Source organism: Podarcis vaucheri (genome assembly GCF_965113315.1).
Source record: "Podarcis vaucheri genome assembly, chromosome: 3".
NCBI classification, from domain to species: Eukaryota; Metazoa; Chordata; class Lepidosauria; order Squamata; family Lacertidae; genus Podarcis; species Podarcis vaucheri.
In genome coordinates this window covers 31,228,887-31,253,827 of record NC_138761.1, presented here as the reverse complement: position 1 = coordinate 31,253,827, position 24,941 = coordinate 31,228,887, and the positions used below count along the sequence as shown (strand labels likewise).

Below are 24,941 nucleotides of genomic sequence, written 5' to 3'. Positions count from 1 at the left end.
TTTAGATTCAAAGCAATGATGACAAATACAGAGCAGTTTCCATTATGCAAACAGTTAAAATAGCTACAGACACCAGAATAAATGCAAATGATAATTAACACATCTGTCAACTAACCCAAACTATATTTACCATGGAAGGATCACATGATAAAAGCACCATGGTGTGATATGAAGCAGCGCACAAGTAATGCACGAAGAGGTGGCACTGCTAAGCCCAGAAAACATGGCACACAGCTTAAAATTGTATTTTGCTACTTTACTTGGGTGAATGCCATCCCCACCATGTTCACTGAAGCGACGTTGCTTCTGATTGGCTGATATGCTCCGCTGGACCTTCAGGTGAGCAGGAGATTGCATAGAACTGTTGTTGAGGTCACTGCTGGGTCGAGATCTTTGACTCAGGTTACTGCTGGACAGGGACTCGCTCCCTTCAAACTACAAGGATAAGTGACAATTTAGAAAGCAAAGCCATTTGCTTCTCTATTTTTGAGACAAGAGTTATTTCCAATGTCACAAAACTCAATACAACATTTGCTATCACAGGGATGCAGACTGGGCACTCTCTGTAGTCACCTTGGCACCATTCCTTTTTCCCCCTTTTCCTTTTTTACACTGAAAAGCAAGCCCAGAGCCTGCCATTGGCAGCAGGAATGCAGTTGGCAGAGAGGAAGAAGACACTTTCCTCATTATGGACAGAAGAATTTTAAGTGGGTAAATGCCAGAGAGGCAGCCTCTCCTTCCACTTTTTATGGCATCCTCCTCCAAGGCTACTTTTTCGTAACAGAAGGAGGGGGAAAAGCATCAAGGGAAAGAAAGATGCAGCTACATTTCCTCAAACTACATGCTAATAGATGTAAGGATACACAAACACTTATCGTGATTTTATGTCGTGAACCCCCCTGAAATCTACAGGTATAGGGCGGTATACAATTATTATTCTTTTTAAAATAAAAATCCTATTTATGCATCATACAGGTATAACCAGTCCCAGAATTAACTGACATTTGTGAAAGATTCGACCCAGTTGACAATTGTTGCTGTAATTCACAGGTTGGCAATCTATGCCTCCGTGGCAGGCCACACCCAAGTGTTTGGTGGAACCTCAAGCTCACTGGCAGAGATGGAGTGCAGGGGTGGGTGGGGGGGGGGAGAAAGCACAGATTGGAACAGGAAGACAAGCGACAAAACCAGCACCACAGACAAATGCTGTCACTACCATCTTAATCATGCCCCCCACCTCAATTATTATTACTAACGTTTAGTAGGATTTATGAACCACTTAATCAAAGAATTCCAAAGCAAAACAATTATTTGTTTTGGGATGGAATGGCTTTGCTGGTTTATTTGGTTTTATAATTAAGTCTGTGGCTCATTTTTATAGGCATACTGAATTGCTGCAAACATATAGATTAACTCAGCAAAATATACAAATGGATATACACAACTTGTTCATGTGTCTGGGTAGGCTTGTCAAAACGGAAATGTTTTTAGCTGGCATCTGAAACAGCGCAAGGATGATGCCAGCCCAGAGCACAGGGATTTCCACATTGGCCCTATCTTGGCATGGATACAGTGGGAGAGGGGCCAGCATAAGTAAGACAGTGGAGTCATGTTTGTCTGTGTGGCTCATGTCTTGGATCAACCTTGCTCTACGCAGTCCCTGCTGACCACTGCCACAGGCATGCAAGAACCAGTGGTGGGCCCTGCCTGGGCCCCCACACTTTTCTTAGTTCAGGTGACTTTCAACTTATGCGGGGATTACGTTCCATGGACCCCACACATACGTGAAATGCATGCTTATGAGTCCATTCTAGCAAAAATGATTGATGCATAAACTCCATAGACTCAGCAACACAAAGAGTACATAGGCTGGTCAATAAGCGTGTCTCAGCACTGTGTTCAATCCCTTTAGAAAACAACTTCAAAACTAGCAGATAAATAAATATAGGCAACTATAAATTACCTCAGGTGGTTTTCTGCCTAGGAGCAGATAAGTAGCCATGACTTCGTCATATTTTTGGTTTACTAAAGAGTCGTGAATTTCATCTCTTGCAAAACCCATAGTGACCATTATATCTATCAAAAACAAGACAGCTCAATTTTATTATTGACAAGACATATTTAAAAGTGTCATTAGACAACTTTTGATACTTTTTTTCATCCACAAAACTTCTACTTAAGTAAACACAGTAGAATAAAGTAGGAACCTAGAATACTGTTCACAAATTTTCTCTAAAATATAAAAATTCACCCGACAGACCAGTTTCAGAATGCTTGCCATGTTCCACTACCCTCTACTAGTTAACATTTATGTAATGGCAACAGAGTCTCTACCCTAAACATATACAGTCAAAGCTTGGTTCTCGAATTGCTTAGTTGCCGAACAAATCACCTCCCAAACACCGCAAAGTAAGTGTTCCAGTTTGTCAATGTTTTTCGGAAGCCGAATGTCCAACGCAGCTTCCACTTGAGTGCAGGAAGCTCCTGCAGGCAATTGGAAGCCACACCTTGGTTTTCGAATGGTTTCGGGAGTTGAACAGAGTCTTGGAATGGATTAAGTTCGAGAACGAAGGTACCACTATACAGAATTGAGATCTACATAAAATAGGAAATAAGAGATTTAGGGGAGAGGGATTGGATTACATATAACATTCCAATCCTCCAAGCATGGTCCAGATAATTAGGAATGTGATATGGGCTAGCAGATTCAGGTTCAATTCATTTTTTCCCCAGCAAGAACATACTTTGTCATTACCAATGAATTAAATATCCCACCAAACCATGACTGAAAATTATTGTAAAGTGTGTTTTATCGCCAGTTCTGGTTAGGAGGGCAAATGCAAACCATTGTTTCCTACTGGAAGTGAGAGGAAGAGGAGGGTAAGACTATGAGCTTCCGGGATGTTGCTGATCCTCCAAACCATGGCATGTGAACTGGAACTAATGAATCATGTGGCAGTGGAAAAACAGGTAAACTGAGACTAGGATAATTCAGGAAGATTTATCGTTATTGTTCAACATTCACTGTATAAAAAAACCTGGGTACATGGCAAACTAATCCACCGAATTAACAGAACATTGACAAGCATTTTCATTATTGTTAACCATGAATCTGCGGCACACTTAGTGAAAGAGATAAAGAACTGGACTAGGGAGAAACAATACAGCTATAGATTGAAATGACTGGGGTAACCTATTCTTACCTATTCTTTTGGTGTCATTAAAATCTGGTTCAGGCTCAGTGTATGGCTTTAATTCTTCCTCTTCATGACCAACATTCATCCATCGGTCCTTCATTATTTGCTAGAAAACAGAGCAAAACTGAATCATTGGATTGGTTTTTTTTATTGACTCCCAAATCAATACCCAGTTAGTGGGGAAATCTGCGTGTTTATTTATTTAAAATATAAAAACTGCTTTGAAGCGTAAGTGAAAAATGATCAGTGGGGACCAATCAGTGTGCAAAAGACATCTTCAACTGCTGGTTAAATAAAAATGGGTGCTGGACAAATGGACAGGGAGTTACATAAAGGAGGCCCTATTAACAGGAAGGCTCTATACTTTGATGCTTCCCATCTCACCTCTGGGGTAAGGGTTACTCTTGAGCAGCAACCCTGCAGAAGGTTTTAATAGTTGGACAGGATAATACAGGATCCAGTTACTTGTTGAAGCACATTCTCCCATACCAACCGCCCTATCTATACCCTGTGATCAGCTGGTGATAGGAAGGAAATTCTCACTTCCCTGCTGGTAAGCACAGATGGTGGAAGCTCTGCAGCGTTTGTGCTGTCAAGTGAACACTTTCTTATTTTCCCAGGCATTCTGGGTAAATCAGCGATTTCCACTTGATGAGTTTTATATTTTCTTGCACTGCTGTATTTTACTGTTCACTTTTTTAAACAATTATTTTTAATGAACGTATATTCCCATGGTTGTCTGTATATTTTGCTAACATGCTGGAAACTGCCTTTGGATCACTATGATGTGATAACGGGTGATCTTTAAATTTTGCAAATAAAACAAAACAGGGGGAAAGTTCTCCTGGCCCTAAGTGGTATAGGATTTTTTTTGCCTAGAAATAAAATGGTAACCGGGTTAAGATCTTGGAATACTGAAAAAATATTTCCCCTGCTATCAGTACAAAAGGCCCTCTTAAAAACTCATTATAGTACTCCAATCTGGATGTTAGGAGAGCACAGATAACCATGGCCAAATCTTGTTTTCCAAGAATAGCCACAATCGGAGTACCATCCAAATTTGGTTGAAGGCATATGACTTCTACTGCCAAATTAAATTGGACCCTTCAACCCCAATGCACAAAACAAAGAACAACTCAGGTCCAAGGGTTAGTGTTAGCCATGTATTATGTACAGAAATAAATTTGGGGAAGGACCAGCGATAGTGTGGATGCTTTGCAAGCAGAAGATCCCAAGTTCATTCTCCAGCATCTTTACACAGAAAGTAGCTGCCAGTTCTGAATGAGATGGACCCACAGTTTGACTTGGAACAAAACAGCTTTCTATACTCATGATTAATTCACCTCAAACAAGTCAATAGTACCATTTTTGCAGCCTAAAGACTATTTTAGGCTGTCCATTTTTTCAACTGAAAATATATTTTAAAATTATCCATAAAAATATTAACAATATGGAAGACTTAAACTACCATCTAAAGTACGTTGAACTACTTTATTACCTTCTATCTGTATCTACAAATGTTGAATTAATAATAAACATACGTTTTTGGGCTTTCATGCTGAATCCATAAAAGGACCAAAGATATATAACAGCTTAATTTTCCTTAAAGGAGAATTGTCCCCTGCAATTTACCTTCCCTTCACATTCATATGAATGAGCAAAAGCTGCTGATATTTCGGCTACAGGAAAGAAAGACTTATTTGGGGAACTGCTTCACTTCTCAGGAGACAGCTCCTATTTTGAAAGGATTTTTACAACAAGCCATTGTTCTTTCATACCCAAGCAAAAAGCAGAAGCGCTGCGACACCTTACGGATGAGCTGTTCAGAGGTTTTGCAGACTGTGACCTTTGAGTGCACACACCCGCTCCCCCATGACCAATTTCCCTTTGAAGCACTGAAGCACTTTTTGTCCTCCTGCTTTTGGCTAATGTCTAGGCTTCAGGATTTTGTTTTAGTGGGTCGCACTGAAGGCATCAGCTTGCAATGCTTGAGTACTTTAAAACATATGCTTTCCTTGCTCAAGTTTCTGATTATTGAAAATTCTATGTCCATAATAGAGTCTCTACAACAGCAAAAAAGGTGTCCTTGTCAAACTTCATGTTCAATATTATGGATGAAATTCAATGCTTATCTTATTATTTGAATGCTGCTGTTCTACTTCTGGAATGGCTTTTAATCCATTGGTGGTTAAACAAGAGCCTGCTGGAACAGGCCAATGGCCCATTTAGTACAGCATCCTGTTCTCACAGTGGCAAAATGGGATTCCTCTGAGTAGCCCGCAACCAAGGCCTGAGTGTAAGCATGCTCTTCCCAGCAACAAGTATTCAAAGGCATGCTGCCTCTCAGATTGGAGGGACAAGATAGCCACAAATTTGTCAGATCCTATTTTAAAGCTATCAAAGTTTTTGGCCATCACTACTGTGTTTTCCACGCCATAAGACGCACCTGACCATAAGATGCTCCTAGTTTTTTAGAGGAGGAAAGCACACACAAAAATATTCTGAATCAACTAAACTATTTAAAGCAGCAAAGCAGGTGGCTCCTGTCCACTTTGCTGCTTTAAAGCGAGCCACGGAGGAGGGAAGGAAGGGGAGCCATGGCTCCTATCCGTCCCCCCTCCGCGGCTCGCTTTAAAGCAGCAAATTTAAAACATCAAAGCGGGTGGCTCCTGTCCGCCTTGTTGCTTTAAAGTAAGCCAAGGAGGAGGGAAGGAAGGGGAGCCGCCCGCTTTAAAGTGAGCTGCGAAGGAGGGACAGACAGGAGCCACGACTCCCCTTCCTTCCCTCCTCTGTGGCTTGCTTTAAAGCAGCAAAACGGACAGGAGCCGCTTACTCGTACACAAAGACATTTCCCCTTACTTTTTAGGAGGAAAAGTGCGTCTTATGGAGCGAAAAATATGGAACTTCATTTGGGAGCGAGTTTCATAGCTTAAGAAAAGGAACTGATCTTCTCCAGTTTTCCCTTCCCTCTGTGGTCCTCTGTTCAAGAGGGTTGAGAGACCCTCCAAAATAGCATGGATACTAGTGCAGGAGGAACCAGAGAAAGTAACTTCTCCTCTTACACTGGAGGACAAATCAGACAGATCAAAAGGATTTCACCCTTTGCTATTAGAATATAGTTCTGAGTTTTGGAACACAAGGAAGCCAGACATATTTTTTGCCTTTTGAAAGAAGAATGACATCTGGACAATTTAAATATAATGAACCCATGTTCTATCTGACCACATATGTAGCAGTATTCCAAACTCCATCTGAAAAAGTGCACAGCTGAAGAATTCAGACCTAACTGAAAGCAAAGTGTGAAATCTTTTCAAATATTATGCTCTCAAAAATCGCTCAGGAGTATTTTAATTCTCCCCTTAAATGTATAAAGTAAAATGCATACGAAGTGCATGGTAACTTAATGTTCCTTAGGCAACATATGAATTAAGCATATAGTGCTGTCTGTTCAACTTTAGTTTGGCCAAGGTTGCTGGTGAAAGACGTATTGCAGAAATGGTCTATTGCTACAAAATTGTCCTAAATAGTCTCACTGTGCAAACATCAAAACACTGATAAAGCCTATAACTAAATGTATTAAATTTCAAGTTAGGACACGAAACTTAACATTCTAGTGCTATTTTAGATGAGCAGATGCCAGTCAAAATAACATCTTAAGAAGACCAGACAAAGGCTCAGATAGAATCATTTATCTGACACAATACCCATATATAACACAGCACTTCACACAATTACTGAACAGTGATTCTGCAATGGCCTTTTACCCCCTGAGACAATTGCCCTGTGTTTCACAGGAAGACAGAGACAGTCCCTCTCTTCTATAGCATTCATGCACTCTGCTTTGAACACAATGTCCTGGCAAGAACCCATTTTTGAACCAGCAACATAAAATTCTTTTAAGGCTGTTAACAGTGAGACAGTATTAACCCGGGCAGTAGAGAACTAACACAGCATTACTGGGCATAACAGGGCCAAGTTCCCAAAACTGTATCTAGGAGGATTATCAGTAGAAAACACTACAGTGGTGCCCCGCAAGACGAATGCCTCGCAAGACGGAAAACTCGCTAGACGAAAGGGTTTTCCGTTTTTGAGCTGCTTCGCAAGACGAATTTCCCTATGGGCTTGCTTTGCAAGACGAAAACGTCTTGCAGGTTTGTTTCCTTTTTCTTAACACCGTTAATACAGTTGCGACTTGACTTCGAGGAGCAACTCATAGAACGCAGTGTACATAGTAGCCTTTTTTGAGGTTTTTGAAGACTTTGGTGATTTTTGAAGCTTTCCCAAAACTTCTTTTGCAGCCATTTGGTAAGTTAAGCTTTTAAAACTTTTTTTTGGGGGGGGGTTGGATTTTGGGTTGGGGTGTTTGGAATTCAAGGACTTGGTGTTGGGAAGGGGTTTGCAAGAATCTGGAAGCTTGTGTGTTTTTTTCTGCATTTTTATGATTTTCTGTGACCATTGGGCCACTCTGCTGTTTTTTTAAAAAAATTCTGGATTTTAATTTTTGTGTGCTGGGTGGCTGGGGGAACAGTTGGGGAGGGGTTTGCAAGAATCTGGAAGCTTGTGGGTTTTTTTCTGCATTTTTATGATTTTCTGTGACCATTGGGCCATTGGGTTTGAATTTTGAAATGCTCATTACAGTATGTGTGACTTTAAAGAGCACTTAATAAACTCTTGTTGTACCAAATTTGGCTTTGTTTGGACTTTTTTTGACCATAGGAACGCATTAATTGATTTTCAATGCATTCCTATGGGAAACCGTGCTTCGCAAGACGAAAAATTCGCTAGACGAAAAAATTCGTGGAACGAATTAATTTCGTCTTGCGAGGCACCACTGTATTTAAAAATGAAAATGAACACAACCTATTTATAAATACTGGTGAAAAGTCAGCATAGTGCACTGAGATCTCACCACACAGTGGCCACACAATTTAAACCTATAAAAGTAAGAAACTTGTTGAAATCTGAACACCCTTAAATCTGGCATTCTCAGATTCTGCGCACTGTTCTTCTGCCAAGTTTTGTGCCTGTGCTAGGCTGTTACAAAATACAGCAAAACTACAGAGACCTGAACATTAGTATTACATTTTTAGTTAGCAGTATCCTTTGAACTCAACCATTTTGAAGTTTGTTAAGTGAATATTAACATCCTTGAGTTGACCGCCTGTGATCCTAATTACACCATCCTATATAGACAGGAGCCTAACAATGAGTGCTACACATCAGTGAAGCAGAAATTACTCATACCCACATTCCACTGGCAAGCTACCAAACACAGAATTATTCAGTACAGAGTCACAGCTGATCAGGGGTATATCTCCCAGCTTGTGCTCAAGTGATCTATGTCAGAAAGTGATTATATGAGATTAATTTGGTGGAACACCATCTTCAGCTGCAAACGCAAACCTATGAAGATGAAAGAAAGGTCAACCGATGACTAATACACATTGTACTTCTCAAGCCAAATTATCATCTGCTGTACTTTTACTGGGCATTAACAAGCAGTAAATCTTCCATGGATGCAAAGCCCAGAGGCCTAGGTGACTGGCTGCTTTAACTTGCTGGAATTAATACATAACCAAAATATTTTTTCTCAAATTCAGCTCATCAACTATCATAGCAAATGGGAACCAGGTACTCATATGGAAACTGCTTCTTTTAAAACTCAGCTGTCTTTACTATAAAAACAAGTATGCATCATTGGTTTTTGATGAACAATTAACCTTTCTTACACTAAATGCACTAACTTTATCTGTTAAATTAGTACAACGGACACTTACACTGTTTTCAGCAGAAGCACAATTAACAACATTCATTTCATTTTTTGTGGAAAGAAGTGATACAACTACATGGCTACATAAAAAACACCAGCATTTCATAGTTTGAGACACTAAACAGGATATTGTATCTTTGTATTCATAAGAATAAATATCTGAGAATATTTTATAATCCACATTTCAGGCAGTTTAACATGATCTTTGTTATTTGTGCTTTGCTCCAATCCCGAATTTAGCAGTTTAATAATATGCTGTTCATTTTGTCAGACCATTATTAAGTCACGTTACTGAAATTCTAAGCCTAAGTATATTATGAGAGCTTTTACCAGATCAAAGAAATCTTAGTCAAACAATTACACAAATTTGTAGTTAATCGCAAACTCCCAAATTTGCATGTGTAAAAAGGATTACTACAGAAAACAGCTTTATTTTAAAAAAAATAAAGGCTTTAATTTAACAACGTACTAGGATCCATAAAAAAGCCATTTTACCAAGAAAAACGATATTAAAAAAACCAAAACAGTGAAGCAGCCTGTGGTAGCATATTCGGAGAAATGTAGGAGTCGTCTATTCCTTATAGGATTTGAGTTATTCCAATGAAATACAAAAGAGAGGGGAATGGGGGAAGATCACAATACTTACTTCCAAGCTCCCTCTCTTGATTGGATTCAATACAAGTAGTTTTTTCAGTAGATTTTCACAGTCCGTGGACATATAGAATGGTATCCGGTACTTCCCCCGTAATACCCGTTCTCTCAGTTCCTTTAGAAAAACCAGACAAAGAAGAACATCTACTATTGAGACAGAAAAATTGAAGACTAGACTTAGCCATTTCAAATCTCAACTGTACCTTTAAATTCTGACCATCAAATGGCAACGATCCACTGACTAGAGTGTAAAGAATGACTCCGAGACTCCAGACATCCACTTCTGGTCCATCATATTTCTTTCCTTGGAAAAGTTCAGGGGCAGCATATGGGGGGCTTCCACAAAAAGTGTCCAGTTTGTTGCCTATAGTAAATTCATTGCTAAAACCAAAATCTGCAATTTTAATGTTCATATCTCCATCGAGAAGAAGGTTTTCTGCCTGAAAAAATGAATATAGAATTTTTAAAGGTGAGTATCAACAAAACAGTTCGCCATAACTTCATTACGAGAAGAACTAGTCATTCTACAGAGCTTTGTGTTTTGCTATATGTTACAACATAACAGGCAATCACCAGTACTGAGAATGCAGAATGTTCTGGAACAGCAATTGTATATAAGATGGGATCGAATATACATCCTTTCATGATGAGAAGAGGGCAGGAATTTTTTTAATCTTGTATAGATTTTGTAAGATTTAGCAGACAGTCCACCTGCTGCCATCAACGGGACATGTGTACACATATCAGACACAGTGCAATCCTATGTATATCTGCTCAAAATGTTTCATTGAGCTTAATGAGCCTCAGTCCCAAATATGTGTGTATAGGATTGCAACCTAAACAGCTACAGAGATAATGTTGCCCTGGATCTTTGAAGAATGGAAAAATCTAAAAGAGAAATTAAAATAATGACTGGACTGTTTAGGAATTAAAAAGACACAGGCAAAACAAATGAAAACTCATATAGTTTTCTATATGAAACAGAACAAGGTTTTTCTTTTGTCTTTCCCTCTTTCCTGCCCCTTAGCCAGTTGACTCCATAAAATGAATCAGGTCTAATGCCATCTTCTTTAACAATTATACCTTAAGATTGCTGTCAGCTCCAAAGGTTTGCTTCTTCATTGTTAAGAATGTGCACTCCTCTAGATTCAGATTTTCTCACTCAATACTTTTTCAGTGAATCTCACTGTTCCTTAATCATTAAAAGCATTTGCGCTCAGGATAACTCACTGTGACTTCTATCTCTAAAGGATCACATAGATGGGCCCATAGTCAAAGGCAGAGTGATGAGCAGCTTTCAAAGCACTGAGAGCTTGAAGCAGAAGCTGAGCACGACACAGAGCCTGTGCTTAAGGTTCACTTTGATGGAAGAGAAAAATGAATTTGGCAGTGACTTTCTGGGATAAACTGAAGAAGGGGAGATATAGCAGAACAGAGGGCCAAGAAGCCAGATGCTCTATGATGGTACAATGAGAGGTGAAAACAGCCAAGACAGTGGTTTTTGAATTGGAAATAAAGATTGTGGAGAGTTAAAAAGCAGAAGACACTTCATTGCTGTACTTTTTACAAAGAAACACATACAGATGTGCCTTCACATGCACACACGCTTGGTCATCAAGATAGGGCTCTCAACGGTGCTTCTATTTTATAGCTGCAAACCATTACCCACAATCATGAGTAGAATCAGATTTGCTAACATGGTTAGGAAAAACATGTGTGCAAATGTAATACTAGTGAAAATTAGCTCCAAAACTTATAGGGAGGTGGGGATTCATATCCAGAGGGAAGGACTGCATGATGATTCTAAAGCAGGCATGGCCAAACTTGGCCCACCAGCTGTTTTGGGACTACAACTCCCATCATCCCTAGCTAACAGGACCAGTGGTCAGGGATGAAGGGAATTGTAGTCCCCAAACAGCTGGAGGGCCAAGTTTGGCCAGGCCTGCTCTAAAGGAATTGTTATGGCTTAAAATAGGAGAAGGGAACAGCATAAAGCTGCAAGGCAGCACTCCCAATCTCCTAGGCAGTCAGGAGAAGAGGCAGCATGGTGACTGCACTGAATATAACAGGGTGGGATTAAAGTTTCTCTAGACTGGAGACTAGGAAGATTTGGGCAGTGAGTCCCGCTTTTCTTCAGGGGAAGAAAGGACCCATGACTTACATGCCTGACAAACATGGGCAGAGACTAAGCAGCAATTTATTATATATATTACAAACTTACAAAGTGGGCGGAAAGAGCACATAAATTGTTCTGCTTCCGTACAGTTTGAATTCTTAAAGGATGGGAAAAGGAGCATACCTTGAGATCACGATGAACGATGCACTTTTGATGACAGTACTGCACAGCAGACACAATCTGAAATAAGAAATTTGGTTAATAAGAGAATATTTAAGAACGACTCCAAGAAGAATGCTTAACATTTATATAGTGAAGCAGATCAAACACTACACTTCTATTATCTTCTTGTAACCTCTGCAGGAACCTTATGAGGTTGCTACACTATTTTCCCGTATTGCAAGTGGGACACTGACATGGAGAAAGAATGGCTTGCCTAAAGCCACCAAATGAGTTATATGCAAAGGAAAGATTCCAGTCAGCGAATCCCTGCTTAACAGTGGTTCAGCCTCTTCATCGCTACACCACAGTAGCCCCCACCAGCTCCAGACAATGTATTGGAAACATGGCATCGGGTCAGAATACATGCAACATTTATTCCTTTGTCAGCCCTTGAGTGCAAGCTTACTTTCTACACAGTGGTAACTACACAAAAAGTCAAAACCCTGAAAGCCATTATTAGTTAATTCGGGGGCGGGGGGGGCGCAACTGCCTTGTGCTATAACAGTTCTGCAAGTACTCCCCTAAATTTTGCAACCAAGTGGACTGGGGTGAATATGTCAATCAAAATGAAGGAGTCTTTTGTTTACAACAAAAAAGTTGAACTTAAATCACATTTTTAAGATTCCTATTTACTGTAAGCGATATTAACAAAATATGTTGCGTTGCTGCAGTCTTTGAACTTATTATGTACTTCTGAATGCTCTCCTTGGTGCTGAACAAGTTGCCCAGGTTCCCCAAGAGTAAATTATGGCACACACACAAGCATTGAAAGGCACAGTGTTTTCAAAGATCTGAAAAAAACCTGCAATACAATCAAACTTGCTTGAAAGTCAAAAGAATGACCTTTGGATCCAACCCATTGAAAATATTCCTAAAGCATGCTCTAATACTTTAAATACTTAGGAACTAAATCAATGGGCCTTTCCGCACTAGAGCTCTTTAACACTGCTGAAGTGCTGCTGTTGCACAATAAAGTGGAATTTGAAGATTGGTTCCATACAGCACATAAAACAGTATTATTTCCCCATTTAAACCATCCACATGGGAAAGGGAGGGCTGTACAGGGTAGGGAAAAGAGACTAATTTATTAAGTATTTAATTTTTATTTTTAGGTATGCACCCTCACAAAATAATTAAAATGACATTCTTTTGCAGCAAATAAAGCTAGTGGGAGAAGGCAGAATAAGGCACCAGTGATAGGTGTAATGTAAAGGACCCCTGGACAATTATGACTATGGGGTGCAGCACTCATCTTGCTTCAGGCAGAGGGAGCTGGCATTTGTACACATGACTAAACCACTACTGCCGAAAGAGTGCCAGAGTGCACAGAAACGCCATTTACCTTCCCACCGCAGCAGTATCTATTAATCTCCTTGTACTGGAATGCTTTAGAACTGCTAGGATGGCAGAAGTTGCTACAACACAACAGGAGCTCACCCCGTTGCATGGATTTGAGCTGCCGACCTTCTGATTGGCAAGCCCAAGAGGCTTAGTGGTTCAGACCACAGCACCATCCGCATCCTGCACCAGAGATACAGAACTTCCTTGTTCTACTTCTTGGAGACTCAATTCTTTCCTGCCAGTGGCTGAATATCCTTCCTTGTCATTTTTCTACATTGCAAGTTGTGCTGCTTCTGTTGCTGTCTTTTCCCTCTCTCCTCCCAGCCAAACTGTCCTTTGCTCCAGGAAGAGCAGAGGACTTGGTGCTAATCAGTCTCTCTTGATCGGGGGTCATCAAACATTTTCAGCAGGGGGGCTGGTCCACTGTCCCTCAGGCCTTCTGGGGGGCCGGACTATATTTTTTTTTGGGGGGGGGAATGAACGAATTCCTATGCCTCACAAATAACCCAGAGATGCATTTTAAATAAAAAGGTACCTTCTACTCATGTAAAAACACATTGATTCCCGGACAGTCTGCGGGCCGGATTTAGAAGGCGATTGGGCCGGATCCGGCCCCCGGGCCTTAGTTTGCCTACCCATGCTCTTGATAATCAGTGGTGTGCTAGTAGAAATATCTCTGTCAGTGACCCGGTCTAATTTTCAGCAGCATTCCCCTTCCTATCCTCATATAGCTTTTATACGGTAACTTTCTCTGTGCCTCATGGTTGGCTATATCTCTAATGGCCACTGTTGTGACTTAGTCTGCCTCCCTTCTCCTTCAACTGAAATACTTTATTGTCCCTTGTACAACTTGCAGGGCTAGTTCCCCTCTCTTCCTCCGAAAGCCCAACACCATCTCCTTTGTCTTGCTGATATTAAGGTGCAAGTTGTTCCCTAGGCACCATGTAAATATATTTTGGACCTCCCCTCTATACGCTGATTCATCTCCACCTGTTATTAAACCCATTATGGTGGTGTCATATCAATGTCAATACATTGTTATTGCTCAATCCTACTGCATATTTGGTCAGGGTCTTACTCCCACATAACTGTGTGCTGAGGAGGGCGACCAAGTTGATATTGGATCTGGAAAACAAGCCTTACGAGGAACCGTTGAGGAAGTTGGGTCTAGCTGTTAACCAAAAGGTTGGTAGTCTGAGCCCACCCAGAGATGGCTTTGGGCAGGATGCCTGCGTTATAAAGGGTTGGTCTCCAACTCTACAATTCTATGACTGCAACCTTCCTTAAAGCAATTTCAACCCGTCCTAGCCTTCCTACCATCAAGCTCTTTTTTATGACTTGTTAAATGTTTTTGATGATTTTGTAAAGAAGTATTATGGGAAGAGGAGACCCAAATCATTCATGGCTGTAAGTTCCCTAAGCAAAATTCCACAGAAAAGTACAGAAGTTGGGAGGGGTGATGCAGGACTGAAGCATCCCTGTACATGTCAAAGAGCAGACATCTGCAAAAAGATAAAAGAGCTGTACTAAAGAGATCTACATCTGTAGGCACTGTGTTCCTGTTCTTTTCCTTTGTAAAAAAATAATAATGATTTTTTTTTTTATGTCCCCAAATAGATGAAAGAAGCACAGGGAAAACATTAGAGGGCCACTGTTGGATAATAAGAGATTATGCCTAGTAAAAATATGAGCGAACCAAGTCAGCCATTTCACACTTAATACCTAGTGCGAACGGGATCTACATTTCCTGTGCTTAGTTCACAACACTAAAATGTATTTTTTCTTGAAGCCAGCATTTCAGGTTCACTTTATAAGACCTTTTTTCTTACCTGTCTAAATTTTGCACGTGCCTCTTTCTCTTTCATTCTTCCATGTGCCACCAAGTAGTCAAACACTTCTCCTAAAGCAGAATGGAACAGAATTATATTGCACAGGTTTCCCTGGTGACAAATCAAAGTGCTTGTCAGTCAACTAACTCGTTCCTTTAACAGAAGCCAGCACAAGGACTCTGACTAATGCAAGAGGGCTTTCCCCCTTCGGTTTCCCCACACCCTCCCAAGCTGCTTTCTGACTTATACTACCACCCAACCTATAAGTGAAGCTTTAGGCCTCCCAATAACACCAAATTTATGGACATGGATCTGTTTCCTGAGATGTGTTCAAGAAATATCTTAAGCAACTCATAAAAATATTATTTGGATTACTCCTTGTTGGAAGGAAAGGCCAGGCACATAGGTCTTATCGATAAGCAGTACAATAACCAAAGAAAACTAAGCTGGTCAAATCTTAACACAAACTGGATTTATTTTAATCAAATTCATAGTTTTATTATAAAAGAACATGTAAAAACACAAGCTCTGAAACCTTTAACACAATTTGAAAATTTATTAAGCACAATGGATAGAGGAGAAAAAGGATTTGTTTCTAAATTGTACTCTATATTGGCACACAAATTCTTCCTAAGGATTGGAATAAAATTTGGGCATCTTGACCCAAATTTTAAAATCTGATTCCAGTTTTCTTAGCAAAAACTCCTTAAAATTATTACACTTCTTTGCAAATGTCAAAAATGTTTTCTTCTACATCACCTAATTGTCAGAGTGGCTGCAATAAATTTGGTACATACTGTACTATCATTTATGGTGGAAATGTCAGTCAGTGGTTTTTTGAATTTATTTTTGACAGAAATGATAAATATTACTAAGGAAAATATTGTCTGTTGCCCAAAATTAATGTTACTGAATATTTTTGATGGTACCAATGTACGTGTATTTTCAAAAGAATTGCTCTTATATATGATCCCAATGACATGAATAGTAATTTCAACTCAATGGAAAACAGCCCCAAATCTCACACTGGATGCTTGGTAAGTATTACTTCATAAAATAATTATAATGGAGAAAATCACACACAGTTTGAGACTGACAAGGACTAGAACCTCAAGACCCCTTTCATATGATTTGGGATTCCTTTATGACACATACAGCAGAACCATCATTTTCAAGACAAGCCTCGTCACAAGCCTGGCAAACCTGAAGCAATACTTGATGATCAGATAGAGTTGATAGCGTTTACTTGGGACTTTTAACTCACATGCATCTACTCATTATATGCGCTTATTTTATAGTTTCGTTTTCATTTTTGTCTGTTATTCTCTTTGTTTTATATACATTACAAATTAAATAATTTTTAAAACTTTACAAAAAATAAGCATTACAATAAAATATTTTGTAAACTTGTTTTGAGTGATGTGATGAATCGAGCGTACTGGCCCTTATTTCTGTTGACTTTGCCCTCCTCTAACAGAAAAGATAGTTAGTTATGGGGGGATTCCTCTGTCACAGACTTGCAGAAATGTCCACAAAAATTACAGACCTAGACAGGGGTGTAGCTAGCTGCTCCAACACCCAGAATGGCGGGGGCAGGGTGATCTGCGCATGGGGGCGCCGCAGCGATCCACACACAGGGGCAGCATGGAGAGCTGCCCACGGAGTCTGCCTGGCAGATGAAACCCCCAGACTGCTGTTTCGGGCAGTGCGGAGTCCTGAGCCACCGCGTCATTCCCAGGAGAGACATGTGGTTCGGGCACGCTGCATGCCAGGCCCCATGGTAAGTGCCCCCCCCCGTGCCATTTTGTCACTTCCGTCAAGGATTACACCAGGGGTGGGCCGCACCCACCTTCCTACGCCCCTGGGCCTAGAAACTATTTTAACTAGCCTGCCCACCCACAAATAAATAAATAAATAAATAAATAAATAAAGTCCTCCTCATCCAATCCTCTGATTATTGGAGAAACACAATCCAAACTGTGTGCAGATTAATAACTCAGTTTCTCATCCAGTGTAGGATATCAGCCTCATCTTTCCTGAGCATGAAGAATTCATTCTTAGCAGAACTTCTACCACTTGAACTTCAAAATATGGGCTCCCTAGAAGAGTTTCTTTTCTATCAGCACCAAACGTCTACACCAAACCTATTAGGCTAAACTGCTTTATTTAAACCGATCTGATGAGCTGCTTATGCATGATGACTTCTCACACAACAGAAAATTAGGCAGTAAACCTGTGTGGACTAGACTACTTCACACTGCAGAAAATAAGTCACATGCTGAAATATTCCTCAACCAAAAACATTCCTATACATAGAAATCCAACATTGTCAGGGAATAGGTTAGGCTAGAACTCTTCTGCATTACATGCTAGGAATACTTTCTGGTTGTTGTTTTTCTGGGGGTGGGGGATTGTATAAGTCTCCAGATTCGCTCTGAAGTATTTTAGTCCAGTCAAAGACCTACCAACTCATCTGCTGTAGGTGAGAACGAGGCTGTCCTTTTCAAGGACACAGACTATAAAGCAGCCTACATCAACAAAAAAGATAACTATGTCCTATGGAAACTATGTCTCTTATGCAGCGGAGTGTCATGCAATAGATACCAAAAGTACATCACAGCTCTGAGGTGTTATGCCAGCCCCACTTCCATCTTCAAATTCCTACATTTCAAATCAGCCCATAAAAGTAGAATGGAATGTTTGCTTACCTCCGCTGGCATATTCCATAACTAAGTATAATGTTTTCTCTGTTTCAATAACTTCAAATAATTTAACTGCAAGATAAAAAGTTGATAACAAAATGCCTTAGCACAAACAGTAAAGAACATTTTAAAACAGGTAAAATGTTATTTCTTATCTACGTCAAAATTTAATGGATATCCAAGTCAAAGTTTGGCTCTAGAGATGAAATTTGTAGAAGTAAAACCACCCACTTCTCTAGAACCAGTTAGAAATTGGCCATATTTTGTTTTCGCTGAATACAAGAGGTTAAATGCTAGATGCGAAAGTAGAACAACTAAGAACCAGGACACTGCCTATAAAATATATTAACAAAATTATTGCTGTTCAATAGTTTAAGAATAAGTGAACGAAAGCTAAGCATGTTGGAAAGGCAGCACACTCAGCTGGAAGGAGTAAAAAAGGGCATACCCTGTATGCAGCAATGTGTATACCTTGTATGCAACAAGCCCTCTGGCCGATTCAGCAACAATAACTGTCTCTGGAACAAAACTGTTCTGCCTTCCTCAGCCAGAAGAATTGTCATCACAAAGTGGGGCTCTAAAGGTGGGGAAAACTAAAGCAGAAAGGGAAAGTTACACACTTTGCAAACCTGCTCTTATTCACAGGCCTCAATTTTTCTTATCAAAGTGGTATCGATTTAACAAAGAGCAATGTTAAAAATCCATGTTGATAAAAATCAGTGCCCCATTTTCACAAAACACTACAGCCATAAATTAATTCCTTACCAAATTAAGTCAGATCATAGCTTGAAAACACAGGATAAACAATCACTTAAGGGCATCCCTAAGAGTGTGTTCTACTGTTAACAGGACTTCATGAAAGGCTAAAGAACTAATCTGATGAGTCACTGGCCCTGCAGAAGGTTACCAGAGAATGATGCAAGTCACAGGCTCTACTTGGTGAGAATTTACATAGTTCCAATAAACTAGCATATTTCCTAGAAGTAAAACATTGTGAGTCAACAGTGTGATGCAGCAAAAAAAAGGTAATGCTATTCTAGGCTGCATCAACAGAAGTATATTGTCCCAATTAAGGGAAGCAATAGTCCCACTTTATTCTGCCTTGAGCAGACCACAGCGGGAGACTGTGTCCAGTTCTGGACACCACAGTTTAAGAAGGATACTGATAAGCTGAAATGGGTGCAGAGGAGGATGACCAAGATAATCAAGGGTCTGGAAAGCAAGCCGTATGAGGAACACTTGAGGGAGTTGGATATGTTTAGCCTGGAAAAGAGGAGACTGAGAGGAGATAGGATGAGGCTTTTTTAAGCAGAGGCTGGAAAGTTCTATGCAGTTTTGGGACAAGTCCACTTGACTACAGACAATCTGCTTTGTTTTGGAGAATGTCTAAGTATCTCTGAAGCAGCCCACTTCATTTTAGTACTGATGTGTCATCTGAAGTGGGGGCATGTAGGGTCCTGATAGCAAGTGATCCCAATACCTCTGAAGCGACCTGCTTGGTATTTAGGCTTCCTCTAATGTGGATGTCTTTTTAATATGCATTAGGGCCTTGATCACAAATCTAAAAGTCACCTAGTGAGATTCTTCAAAGTTAGAAGAAAAGGCAAACACAGGAAAAAATTAATATGATTCAGCAAAACAAATGTCAAATCCCTACCAATATTAGGATGGTTCAAAATCTTCATTATTCGTACTTCTCGGAACAACTGTAAAAAATAGAAAACTATTTTACTTAGGGTGTTTTTTTACACATTCTAAGGATAACTGCAGAATGCAAAATTTAAAAATGTTTAAGATGTAGTTTCACACTTAGATAAGTGTTTATGAAATACCAGTGGTAAGTTGCTTGTATAGAGATACTGGATTAGAACCAGACTAGGTTAATTGCACTAAGATCCCATTGAAATAAAGGGGGTCTGCTTCGGGTGATGACTAACGTTTCACTGAAAACTAAGTTCAACTAATTTAGTCAGGATCTAGCCCATTGTAAGTAATACTAGCCTCTCTGGGCTTCAACTAATTTGAACCTGCCCAAACTTTTAAAAGAATTACACCCAAAAGCTTACTGCAAATTCTACCACTATTTGAAGTCTGGCAGGGAATTGTTCTTAACCAGTTTCTCAAACCAGCAACTGAATGTTCAAAATTGCAGCAAGGAGATCCAGAGAAATAGATCTGAATAACTGCTTTATTTCTCAGGAAAGGTTAAAACGAATATACTTCACAAAATGCTTAAACATATAACATACTTTTCTTCAACCCACAGGACACTTTTCTTCAAGAAAGTGACATCACTCCAAATCTACAGAAGTATAACTACCAATATTTTAGAGTTCTAGATCTCAGTGGGACTTAATTATCCTTTCCAACATACAATACTGCCCAAATCCATTATGAGATCTTGGTTGGCTAAAGAAGTAAGAAATGTAACTTATTTATTTCAGGAATTTCAGTTCACTTATGCCAAGAAAATATGCACCAGCATCACCTCAGGCAGTTCCTACATGGGACTAGAGGTGAGTGACTTGATTAAAGCTGAACCTGGACTAATATGGGAGCTACTTTGGAAGCTGCTTAAAATTGTATGTGTTTTATGGCTGCTCCACACAGAAAACTTTTGGGTGCACCAACTAGACATATGGATCAGCTTCACTGCATAGGACATGCTTTGAATATTTCAGAAGGAAGGTCATGTTAGTATGGCCCCCTCCTCACATCTGGAACGGAAGGCATCTCTCTATCTCAATGTAACTGACCAAGGATTCAGGGCATAAAAACTTCAGAGCAATTCAATTGCCCTGTAAAGCAAAAACATTATAAACAAGGAAGAATAAAAATATTTTTATTTTTAAATCACATGGGCCAATTTATTGAAGTGACAACATATTTAACCTTTTCAAAGAAACATCTTACCTTTTGTAGGCTGGTAGGATTTAGTTGGGTTTTGTCTATTATTTTCACAGCAACCTAGGGATATAAAGAAATCACTCTTTTGAAGGTACCAACAGGTGAGTGTTTTTAGGCAGACACTGGCTTTCTTTGGACACAGCACTAAACTATAGTTTAGTGACACATTGACCTTCTGTTCCCCTCTTGTTCTGTTTCAAGGAGATGAGAAACTTTAGCTTGCTTTTAGCTAACTGCAGCTTAATGTTACTTCTGAACCAAGACAAACTGTGATTAATCTTAACTATGGTTTACTGAAATAAGCCAATGGCCTGGTTTGCACGTCATAAGTAGGCAAACTACTGGGACTTCATGAATGCATTGGCTACCAGAGAAGAGTCTGCATGCACTTTGATCCTGCCTGGTCCATAAGCAGGTGGGAACTTAACCCACAAGTTCTGCGTTCAAGGAACACACTAAATTCTAAAAGGAACAAGAGTGGCTGCAACCTCTTTCCCGAGAGTTCAGCTGTTTTCACTAAGCTATAGTTTGGCTTAGTGTTACATGCAAACACAGCAAAGCTCAAACTGTGGCTTAGAAAGCTGGTTTGTTTAATGACACCAGTTAAATACAATTTAGGGTTCAGATGTTGCACTAAACTGTGGTTAACTAATGACATGCAACTGTGGATAATCGCAAATGAAAGCAAAAGCAATTGAAACAGAGGAGGGGGTGAGCATAAGCTTGAATCTTGTTCACCTAACTCTAGATCACAGCTTAGCATTGCAAACAAATGAAGTCAGTGTAGAACAGCCTTTCTCAACCTGTAGGTCCGCAGATGTTGTTGAACTACAACTCCCATCACCCCTAGCTAGCAAGGCCAGAGCTCAGGGATGATGGGAGTTGTAGTCCAACAACATCTGGGGACCCCCAGGTTGAGAACCGCTGGTGTAGAGGCTTACAGTTTTTAAAGTTTAAAATACAAGCAGTATTTTACACAGAACACTAGCAAACAGTCAGACAAAAACAATGAAATTAAGCTCCTTGAAACGCTGAAAATTCCAAGAAAATAGTGGGCCTATCAACATGTTTAGGGGCTTCACGGTGTCAGGCGATGTTTGGTATTACTGTATATTTCGCTCCATAAGAGGCACTTTTCCCTTCTAAAAAGGAAGGGGAAATGTTTGTGCATCTTATGGAACGAATGTGTGGTCCCTGGCAGCGGCGGAGCTGGGAACTTTGGCGGAGCAGCAGGGGCATGGCACGCCACCCGTGCAAGCATCCTAATGGTGGTGCCCGCGCGAGGGGGTGGGGAGAGACGAGGCGGGGGGCTTTAGAAAACTCTTTAGTGTTCCCTCTGTCTGAGGGGCTCTGTGACTTGCATGAGAGCAGCCAGGAGCCAGCACGGAGGGGGTCTTTCTCCCTTGCGCCTTCTGTATTTTCCCCCTTGCTTCCCTCCTCTAAAAACTGGGTGCATCTTATGGAGCAAAAAAGTGTGTCTTATGGAGCGAAAACTAGGGGTATTTGGAAGAAGTCAACCTGATTATACTGCATACCCAGGCCCATCCACATTAAATGTTCTCAGAGCAATTTGTTCTATCCACTCTGTCCAATACAATCTATTTACAGAGGTTTCTTGTGCTGGCAATGTCAGTAATCTGCAATCAGTGTTGTATTCCAGCCAGCAGCAGAGGAATGGGGCAGGGAAGAATCGCTTCCTATGGCCACAGGTGGTGATTTCCCTTTTTCTATTATTAGCATTTGGAAGCAGGGAAATTAAGAGATTTCAGAATATTTTGAATTTCAACTAAACATTTTCATTTCTATAAGTAAAGTTAGAGCTTTCAGAGAAGATCGCCACTCCAAACCCTTGTCCACTCTTGTCTCCACACAAATATGGTTTATCTTTTGATCAGGGCACAACTAGATGGGACAGGAACAGTATCCAACCCCAGGACCTTCTGATCTCCTATAAAATAGGGGGTTCAAGGCAGCATGGATGGGGAAGAGTAGTTTTTTAAAAAAGCATTTAGAATTTTTTTTCTTTTGGTGGGGTTTTACTTCCAATCTTACCATCCCACCGCAAGAAAGACAGCTGTTTCGGGGGAATCCTACTCTTCAAATGCTCTTGTTGTATCTTAAAATATCTCAATTCCAAACCTACCTCTTCAAAGTGATTTAGTAGTACACATAATTCTGCCCACTCGTCTGCTGCCCTGATGTCTCATTCGGCTCTAAGAAAAGCCTGTTACATATTCAATCACAGAGCTAGAGAATAAGCATGTTCATTGCAGACAGACAAGTGTGAATAAGGCAACACAGGCTACTGTTACCAAGCAAAAAAAGACAAACAGCTTACCTCTCTACCAGTAAGAACATGTCTAGCCAGCTTCACTTTAGCAAAATTTCCTTTTCCTATTGTTTTTAGTAAGCGGTAATTCCCAATGTGAGGATGGTCTTCATTTGTAGACGTGATTGAGTTTCTGCAACGGGGTATGTTTTGTCTGCTACTTGATTTTGTGGGCTGGACATGGGGCTCAGTATATCCGTCGACAGATGTGTGCTATAAGAGTAAACAACAGAGCAATATTAATCTATTTAGAATTAATGAATTATAAAACAAACGTTAAATGGGAACAGGAAGACCCACATCACAATATACTGTAGTTGCGAGTGTGAACAAACCAGCAAAAATGCTCTATAGATGATTTCAATCACAAAGATTTCGATCTTAGAGTGGTATGCAATGCTAGTTCTACCCTGAGTAGACTCACTGAAGTAAGTGGAAATGACTAACATAGGTTAATTAAGTTCAATGGTTCTGTTATAAGTAGTTCTTAGTTGACTACAACCCTAAGTTTTCTGTCTGCTTTCATACTTGGCCTACATTTGAAATGTACAAAACTGAACAGTGCGATCAATTCAAGAAAATTATTTCTTTTTAAATAACAATTTATTAATTTCCCAAAGATCACAAAAAATAATAACAACAACAATACAAAAACAAAACAAAACAAATTGACTTCCTTCTAGTCCCTTCCTTGGTTCCATTATGTATCAATGTACTGCATGTCCATTGCTAATTCAAGTAAATAATTTTACTCATTAACTTTTGCTTTATTTAAAATTTGACCTTTCTTCTTTCAATTGCAGCTGGGAAGTGAGCCACTTTCTTAATTTCAATGTAATACTCCTTGGACCCTTTTTGCAAACTCAGGAAGTCACAGACTGGCCCAATGAGGGGGAAAGCAAGCAAGCAAGCAAACAAACAAACAGCAAAACAGCTGAACATTACCAAGCATTTTTCACAAGCCCCTAACTATAAATATATTAGGGCTTTTAAATATTTTAGCAATCCTTAAAAGTTATAAAATCGGTTGTATTTTCCCCTAATCTTTTTTCCAACTAAATAGACATAAATACAACTATCAGTGGTAACCATACAGTATAACAAGTGCACTGGAAAAGGACAAGTAATTTAAGGTTACCAGATGTCCCCATTTCCCAGGGACAGTCCCCGGATTTACAAATCATTCCCCACACAAAATCCTATCATTCCTAATGAAGTTGAAAAGTGTCCCTGGATTTATTGAAAAAAATCTGGTAACCTTAAAATAATTGCAAAGTACATGCAGGAGCCACATCAGTTACAAGGTATTTTCCAAGGCCATGCTGTGGTTAACAACAGCCTGCCTGTGAGTAAAAATAGATTTGGTTTTCCTAAAGCTTCATCGCTTAAGAAAAAAAAGTAATGCAACTTTTTTTAGTATAGGAATTTTATATCACTAATCATATCCAGTTATTTACAAGAAATAATGTAAATGCAAAAAAATAAAAATGCCACCAACTTAAGAAGATAGGTGGTCTTTTAAGTAATTTGGAACTAGTGATACCAGGACAGGATCTTTGTGAATGTGTGCATCAGCTTTCATGAGAATCATAGACTGGGAAGATTTCCTAAAGGATGGGAGGGAAATTGTTCTCATTTCCCATTTAGGCAACTTTCTCCCCTCCAGGGAGAGTTTGCCTGGTATCCACTTTGGTATTGTTTTGGTGGTAGACAAAGACCTTTTAGTCCCCACAGACTTAACAACGGTGGTAGTCTACTCAGCTTTTTCATTCTGCAATGTTCTTGTAGGTTTTATTTGTTCTGTTTTACTGACACAAACTACCCTGAAAATGTTTATAATGAAGGATAGCATGCAAATTTGTTAAATAAATGAATAA

At 39.8% G+C, this 24,941-nt stretch overlaps 1 protein-coding gene across 6 annotated transcripts in view; it reads right to left on the bottom strand.

Annotated features, from left to right (window-relative positions):
- MARK1 (microtubule affinity regulating kinase 1) overlaps positions 1-24,941 on the bottom strand; it is a 69,808-nt gene that overhangs the window by 15,565 nt on the left and 29,302 nt on the right. For 2 of the 6 annotated variants that reach the window (XM_082217497.1, XM_082217495.1), the window contains 11 exons: positions 23,074-23,277; positions 20,742-20,795; positions 19,486-19,534; positions 17,835-17,900; positions 15,127-15,197; positions 11,918-11,974; positions 9,822-10,058; positions 9,614-9,733; positions 3,204-3,303; positions 1,964-2,076; positions 261-435 (listed from right to left, as the gene is read on the bottom strand). In XM_082217497.1, coding sequence (XP_082073623.1) covers positions 261-435; positions 1,964-2,076; positions 3,204-3,303; positions 9,614-9,733; positions 9,822-10,058; positions 11,918-11,974; positions 15,127-15,197; positions 17,835-17,900; positions 19,486-19,534; positions 20,742-20,795; positions 23,074-23,277 — 1,246 coding nt within the window. Of the gene's footprint in view, positions 1-260; positions 436-1,963; positions 2,077-3,203; positions 3,304-9,613; positions 9,734-9,821; positions 10,059-11,917; positions 11,975-15,126; positions 15,198-17,833; positions 17,901-18,299; positions 18,422-19,485; positions 19,535-20,741; positions 20,796-23,073; positions 23,278-24,941 lie in introns of those variants that run through there. The other 4 variants (XM_082217499.1, XM_082217496.1, XM_082217498.1 and 1 more) reach the window with 3 other exon arrangements.